This window comes from Juglans regia, chromosome 10 (genome assembly GCF_001411555.2).
Source record: "Juglans regia cultivar Chandler chromosome 10, Walnut 2.0, whole genome shotgun sequence".
Lineage (NCBI taxonomy): Eukaryota > Viridiplantae > Streptophyta > Magnoliopsida > Fagales > Juglandaceae > Juglans > Juglans regia.
Genome location: NC_049910.1, coordinates 12,319,948 through 12,327,506, shown reverse-complemented (window position 1 = coordinate 12,327,506; position 7,559 = coordinate 12,319,948). Strand labels below are relative to the sequence as shown.

General features: G+C 33.2%; 1 protein-coding gene across 1 annotated transcript; it reads left to right on the top strand.

Annotated features, from left to right (window-relative positions):
* Window positions 1–1,516: 1,516 nt before the first annotated feature.
* LOC109011635 (cellulose synthase-like protein H1) lies at window positions 1,517–7,153 on the top strand. The gene is made up of 9 exons (XM_018992920.2): window positions 1,517–1,862; window positions 2,069–2,399; window positions 2,516–2,644; window positions 4,143–4,259; window positions 4,463–4,675; window positions 4,791–4,905; window positions 4,996–5,177; window positions 5,744–6,094; window positions 6,422–7,153. The coding sequence occupies exons 1-9, from the start codon at window positions 1,600–1,602 to the stop codon at window positions 6,980–6,982; spliced, it is 2,262 nt and encodes a 753-aa protein (XP_018848465.2). The 5' UTR covers window positions 1,517–1,599; the 3' UTR covers window positions 6,983–7,153.
* Window positions 7,154–7,559: the final 406 nt, after the last annotated feature.

Sequence of the window (7,559 nt, the reverse complement as noted above, 5' to 3'; positions counted from 1 at the left end):
TATTAGAAAATTATATTTGTTGAAATAATATAATTGTTAGAAAATTAATTTATATTTTTTTAATATTGAATAAATATTTAAATTATAATTAGAATTAAAATAAATGAAAAGATCAAAATTATTATTTTAATAAAACAATGATAGATTTAAAAAATTTATTATTTAATGTTGTTAAAAGATGACTAAATAAATTTATAAAAATAAATTGGATAGTACTACTCCCACTAAGAAAGCCATCGAAACAACTACCGAATAGGTAAAAGAAAAATTATCTTATTTTTCAAATATTTTTTTAAATTCATTAAATGTTTTTTAAAAGAAAATAAAAATCAAGAATTCATTTTAAAATCTTTACTTAACAATTAAATAAAAAAAATTCAATTGGTCACTATCATCGGTGACCATCTTCTATATGAAAAGTATTTTTTAAAAAGAAAAAACTATTTTGACGCATAAATCTTATCGTTATATTTGATTATTTTGTGAAAAAATAAAAATTATTTTTTTATTTAATAATTAAAGAAAAAACTTTTAGTTTATTAATATATTTTTTAAAAATAATTAAAAATATAAATAAAAAAACACTAACTTTACATGGTGATCACTTACAGCGCACGCTAGCTTTACTCTTTCTAAATACATTTTCTAATCAAATTTTGAACTAATAGGCCACCACTAATGCACGACTGTCAACGCACAGCATTGATTGAAGTTACAGAAATGAAAGTAGATTCTTTGAGCTCTCCGATCGAGGCATTGCAGGAAATAAATTATCATAAAACGATAAAAGAGAGGCAAGACAAAACCGAAAAGGACCCTCCACATCCCAATCTAAACAACCCACGTCGTGTACAATTAGGGAATGTTTAGATTCGCAAGTCATCTCAGCTCATCTCAACTCATCTCATTACTATTCATTACTATTCAGCAATTTTAACTCATAAATCTCACTACTATTCACAACTCATCTCATTACTATTCACAATCCATCTCAATTCATCTCAACTCATCTCAAATTATCTTCGAATTCAAACGTTTCCTTAAAGTTGGTGTTTGTTCAGTTAACATCCAAGAATGAAAGTGAAGTCCTTACTATCTTTTTTTTCCTTTGATTATCCGTTTTTTTCAGTCACTGGTTAAGCTTAATTTGAATCTACTTAATTTCTAGGCTAGTAATTGACATTAAACAAACAAAATAAAAAATAAAATAAGAATATTAATAAGAGGAAGAAGAACATGACAAAAAAAGAGAGACGACGATACAGATAAGAAGGGGCCAGGGGAGGACGACAAGTTCTGTGGTCTAAACTTTTGTTTGAAAAATAACAAGTGTCGACAAAGCCCTTCCATGGCTGTCCTGCAGTGCGATATGGTTCCGTCACTTCTATCGATGTCAGTAATGAAAATATGAACCCACTTCGTACCTACTTCATAGCTACAAATGCAATAAATGTTCATGAAAGTACGTAATTATAACATGATCATCAAATTAACTAATCAATTCTTTATATATTTATTATTGAACACAATACTCATAGAGGCCAAGATTTGAACATTACTTTGAAAGTAAAAGAGATCGATCCTCCCGGTACTGATTCAATGGCGAACCCAATCTCTCTCCCTTTATATGAAAAAATACCACGTAAAAACACTCTGCAAAAGATATTGGACATAATTATCTTTTTCCTTCTCCTTTATTTCCTTATTTATCGTCTTCTCCACCTCAAAAACCATGGAACAACTTGGCTCCTTGCCTTCATATGCGAGTCATGGTTCACTTTCACTTGGGTACTAGTCCTCAACATGAAATGGAATCCTGTGATATTCAAAACGCACCCGAACCATCTCTTGCAAGCTGCAGGGTAACATCTCTATATACACACTCCTAGCGCTTGTTATATACCTCTCTATCTGCTGTGCATGATGTTTTTGCTGCATTGCTTGAATATATATATATATATATATACAAGATCAGTGTATGTAATTTCTAACTGATATTGTAATGATTATTCTTGATTATGCCTTATTTTATTGAATATAACTTTGATCAAGACGGTACTCTTGATAGGGAAACTGATGAGCTTCCCTCAGTGGACATATTTGTGACAACTGCGGACCCTGTGCTAGAACCTCCTATCATCAATGTAAACACAGTGCTATCTTTGTTGGCAGTAGATTACCCAGCCCACAAGCTTGCTTGCTATGTCTCGGATGATGGTTGTTCTCCTCTTACCTACTATTCTCTTGTTGAAGCTTCAAAGTTTGCCCAACTTTGGGTACCCTTTTGTAAGAAGTATGATATTCAAGTTAGAGCTCCTTTTAAATACTTTTTCAATGATCCCGTTATAACGCTCAGTGATAGCACAAAGGAGTTCCAACATGAAAGGAAAAGGATGAAGGTAATAATAATTAATATTCATACGTACCTGGCAGAGTTAGAAGATTTCTAAGTACTTACTAATTTGATATCTCTTAATTAAAGGGCCTATCTGCTTTTTGTCTTTATCTCATGTAGGAAGAGTATGAGGAGCTTTGCCACAAAATAGATGTTGCGGTCCAAAAATCTATGCCACCTTGTGATTTCATTGGGGATTTTGTAGAATTCTCTGGTGTAGAATGCAAAAACCATCCAACTATTATCAAGGTAACTCACTCACTTTCCATTTGTTTTGGACATATACCTATTTATATTAATGATCAAATCCCACGAACTATTTACTGTACGCGGTGGTTATCATATTTACATCATAGGAAATTTTATTTTTAGAGACCAAATTTGTTAAGGACGAATTAAATTTCGTCTTTAAAAGTAATTATTGAATTTTCTCTCAAAATGAGTTTCTAAATTAATTAGTTCAAACAGATATTTTCTAAATTTTTTCAAATGGATAAATATCCGTTTGAACTAGATATTTTGTGACGAATAAAATCGTCTAAAAAATGTAAAATTGTTCGAACGGGAAAAAATAGATTCGAACAAGGAGTTCATGTTTATTCAAACAGTATATAATCTGTTCAAATAATAATCTTGGCGAAAAAATAATTTATTTTTTCTGAAAAAAGTTCATAACCGTTTGAACTTACATTTATTTGTTCGAACGTGAGTGATTTGGTGGGAAAATGTGATGGGAAGGTTGCTAGACAGCTCAAACAAAAAAAATATCATTCGACCCAGTTTGAACACCATATTTATTCATTCGAACGACTAATTTGGTTGAAAATTATATAAAAGTTGTTTATCATCAGGCTCAGGAGGTTAGACCAGCCAAAGTAGCGGAGCAACTCATGTTCGAACAAATAAATATAAGTTGGAACGATTATGAACTTTTGCCAAGAAAAATAAATTAATTTACCGTCAATATTATTATTCGAACAGATTATATACTGTTTGAACAAACATTAATTTCCTATTCGAATATATTTTTTCTCGTTCAAACGGTTTTGCATTTTTTAGACGATTTTACTTGTCACAAAATATCTAGCTTGGACAGAAAATTATCAGTCCCTAACAAATTTCATCTCTAAAAGTAAAATTTCTTGTAGTGATAGTAGTTTTAGGAGGGTTTGTGTGTTTTTTTCCTAATTTCTTTATATGTCTTTTTAATCGATTTTTCAGAAGAAAAATTATGCTATTTGATTTATGACTAATTCTTCTACTCAGTCACTATTTCTATCTTGCACCCCACACCCTATAAAAAAAAGAAAGAAAAAAAAAAAGAAAACGTTGTCAGATATGACGTGTGGAAGTGAATAATGACTGATGTATAACAAAACCCTTTATTTATGTATCGATCAATTTTATCTTCCATTCAACCTACTCATGTGGCAGTACTAATCTAGAGTAATAATAATGGTTGACTTCCATCAACAATAAAAACTTCAATATTTTGGAGGTGAGGTATTATATATAACGTTCTATTCAAATCCCAACTGAAAATGTTTTGAGATTATGATATTAATTGGCAATATGTGATTTGTTAACTTATAGAAACACTTGTCAAATGTCTGTAGTCTGATTGGCATAAATTCTCAGACTTTAAAATGGAGGTTTTGGATTCGAAACCCCCTAACCAAATGCAAAAAACCAAAAACCAAAAACTTAGAGAAAGGCTTAATTAATAGATAATCTTAATTGATTGCAGGTTATGTGGGACAACAAAGAAGGTCTCCCAGATGGGTTGCCCCATTTGGTCTATATATCTAGGGAGAAGAAGCACAAACATCCACATCATTACAAAGCGGGTTCCATGAATGCTCTAGTACGTATGATGGTCATTTTGTTTATCTATTTATTAAAATTAGGAGGAGTTCAGATGAATTCATATTATATATATATATATATATATATATATATATATATATGGAACTCATAATTCTTTACAAATCTTTAGTATTATATCTTAACTGCATGCATGACATAATTTTTTGATCAACTGAATTCTATCAAATTATATATATATAGACGAGAGTCTCTGCATTGATGACGAATGCTCCCTACATACTCAACGTAGACTGCGATATGTTTGTGAACAATCCAAAAGCCATTCTTCATGCAATGTGCGTATTATTGGGTTCCAAGAGTGAATCAGAAATTGCATTTGCTCAGTTCCCGCAAGTATTCTACGATGGATTAAAGGATGATCCTTATGGCAATCAGATGGTGGTTCTACAAGAAGTAGGTCAAATTTAAATAAATTATTCCTTCTTTTCATCTTTTTCCATTTTTTCTTTTGATTATATATATCTAGGGATATGATTAATGCCATTTGCTTAATTATATACGTACCTAGTATATGGCACGTGGAATAGCAGGATTTCAGGGACCATTTTATGGGGGAACAGGCTGTTTCCACAGAAGGAAAATTATCTATGGTTTATCCCCAGATAACGTGGCTTCAGTTAATGGTAATTGAAATGATCAGTCCTAATTATAATCTATTGGGGTTTTTAATTCCTTTTTGTACGAAAAATGTTTTTAATTTCTCATTTTCGTAGGAAAATTGGTTGAGGATATATTTTCAAAAATTGGGAATTCAAAGGAGTTGACCGAATCAGCCATTGATGCTTTGGAAGGGAAGACAGGTACTCCAGCGAATCAGAGTCTTCAGAGCCGTATTGAGGCGGCATACAAAGTAGCTGATTGTGGGTATGAATACGGGACTAGTTGGGGTACAAAGGTCAGTGAATAGCAAGACATAAAAAGGTTCCAAATTAAAAGCTCATTTTAACTTAATTTTGGTGGGTCCACTTTAAGCTTGACAACTTGAAGCTAGCAATTTAATAGTAATATATAGTAATATATGCCAATATTTTTAGATTATTGTATGTGCATGTGCTAAAGTAACGTATTTACATTGGCAACAAGAGATCACAAACTATAAGATTACTTATAATGGTGAAGACTACCGGCCCTAAAATGACTTAATAGAAAAATTGAACTCTAGTCTCCTTGTGTGTGTGTGTGTGTATGTATGTCATAATACTACTAATGATGAAGACTAATGGCCCTAAAATGACTTAATAATTAAGTAATGATTAGATAAAAAGTTAAAAATTTGAAATTGAAATATGTATGTGCTTGAATGGTATTTGGATGTTGAGATAAAGTGAGATGGTTTGATAGGTTTTTGAAACCAAATCAGGCGGCCTTATACTCTTTTATGCTCGCTAATGTGGAAGGTACGTATATATCTCAATAGCTTTACTCGGCCACCCTGTTCATCTTTGTGATTGTCCATTTCAGTTAGGCTGGATCTATGGATCAACAACAGAGGACATGCAAACCGGACTAAGGATTCATAAAAGGGGTTGGAGGTCAGCCTATTGTACGCCAAACCCACCTGCCTTTCTAGGTTGTGCTCCCTCAGGCGGCCCTACTACTATGACCCAACAAAAGAGGTGGGCTACTGGTTTGCTTGAAATTCTATTAAGCAGAAATTGTCCCATATTTGCCTTTCTCTTTGAAAAGCTACAATGGAGGCAGTGCTTGGCCTATGTGTGGCTCCTTACATGGGGCCTACGCCCAGTCTTCGAGCTATGTTATGCAGCCCTTCCAGCCTATTGTATTATTGCCGACTCCCATTTCTTGCCAAAGGTATGATTTATATGCCAGAACCCTCCAATTTTAACTCTTACATGCACATTCAAATGTTTAAAAAGACATTATACAACCCTACACCATACAATATTCAGCAACAACATAAACCTTGCATGACATTTTTTTTAACATATACGGCTTTTATGGATCTCATAACTTAGGTTTTGTCCTTTTGGAAAAGATAGTAATTAGGATTTGCATGGTGAAACTCATGAGTACAATAAATTATTCAAAATCTAGTTCCTAGAGATATATATGTTCCTTTTAAACGTACTCTCATAATTAATTTTGTTTGTACATATATATATATATATATATATATAGGTCCAAGAACCAGCCCTATATGTACCAGTTGCTCTTTTTCTCACATACAACATATACACATTATCCGAGTACTTGAGAACTGGCCAGTCAGTGCGAGCATGGTGGAATAACCAGAGAATGGCAAGAGTAACCACATTGACTGCATGGTTATTCGGATTTTTTAGTGTGATGCTCAAGCCCTTTGGATTATCTGAGACAGTCTTTGAAGTTACACAGAAAGAACAGTCCATTGATATTGGTGGTGCTGATGATGAGGGTAGGTTTACCTTCAATGAGTCACCCATTTTTGTGCCAGGGACAACCATTTTGCTTGTTCACTTGACTACATTGGTAGTGAGCTTGTTAAAGTTGCAACATCCACCAGCTGATCATCATGATATGCATGGATCAGGGCTAGGGGAGACTTTCTATAGTGGGTGGTTGGTGCTCTTCTTCTTGCCATTTTTTAAAGGGCTATTCCAGAAAGGAAGACATGGAATTCCCAAAGCCACCATATACAAGTCAGCTACTTTGGCATTTCTTTTTCTTTATTGGTGTAAAAGGACTGCAATGACCGGTTGAAAATTTGGTCGTCTAGTTTCAATAATATTTTCTCATAAATTTCCTTTGGGTCAGATCACTTACGACACCTCGCAATATGTGTTGGAGTTTATTTCCGTATAAGTCAGACAATGTCTCTAGCATACGCTTGTAGTGTGAAACTATTGAATTAATATGAAATATTCTTAGCTATCTTCAGTTCATGAACCCGAAACTTAAGTAGGGAAAACACTTGTAGCAAAAAAATGATGTAAGGAGTCAAGGGATGATGAACACTTCATTTAAAATATGGGGAGCACTCGATGGAGAGGGAATATGGATGTTGCGAAAAATGATAAAAATCACTTCAACCCATAAAGAAGGCTTCAACCCAAAACTGTTTTGTACGTATGTACACTACTATGGATGGAACATCATAGCAACGCCAAGCTCTCAAATGTCGCGATGACGTTGTTCAGCCACCCAATTTTACTCTGATGTTTAGGGGCAAGAGATCTGATGGTGAATACCAATTAGTTCGTCAAAAACAATGAGTGCATTGCTAGTTAGTGAACTCTGTGCTACCATTAGATTGGGAAGTTTTATTTTGTAGAAATTG

Excerpts from the sequence above, each read along its gene's own strand:
- LOC109011635 (XM_018992920.2), top strand. The coding sequence starts at position 1,600 with ATGGCGAACCCAATCTCTCTCCCTTTATATGAAAAAATACCACGTAAA. Across the intron at positions 2,400-2,515 it reads ATGAAAGGAAAAGGATGAAG|GAAGAGTATGAGGAGCTTTG; the intron begins GTAATAATAATT and ends TATCTCATGTAG. Across the intron at positions 4,260-4,462 it reads CGGGTTCCATGAATGCTCTA|ACGAGAGTCTCTGCATTGAT; the intron begins GTACGTATGATG and ends ATATATATATAG.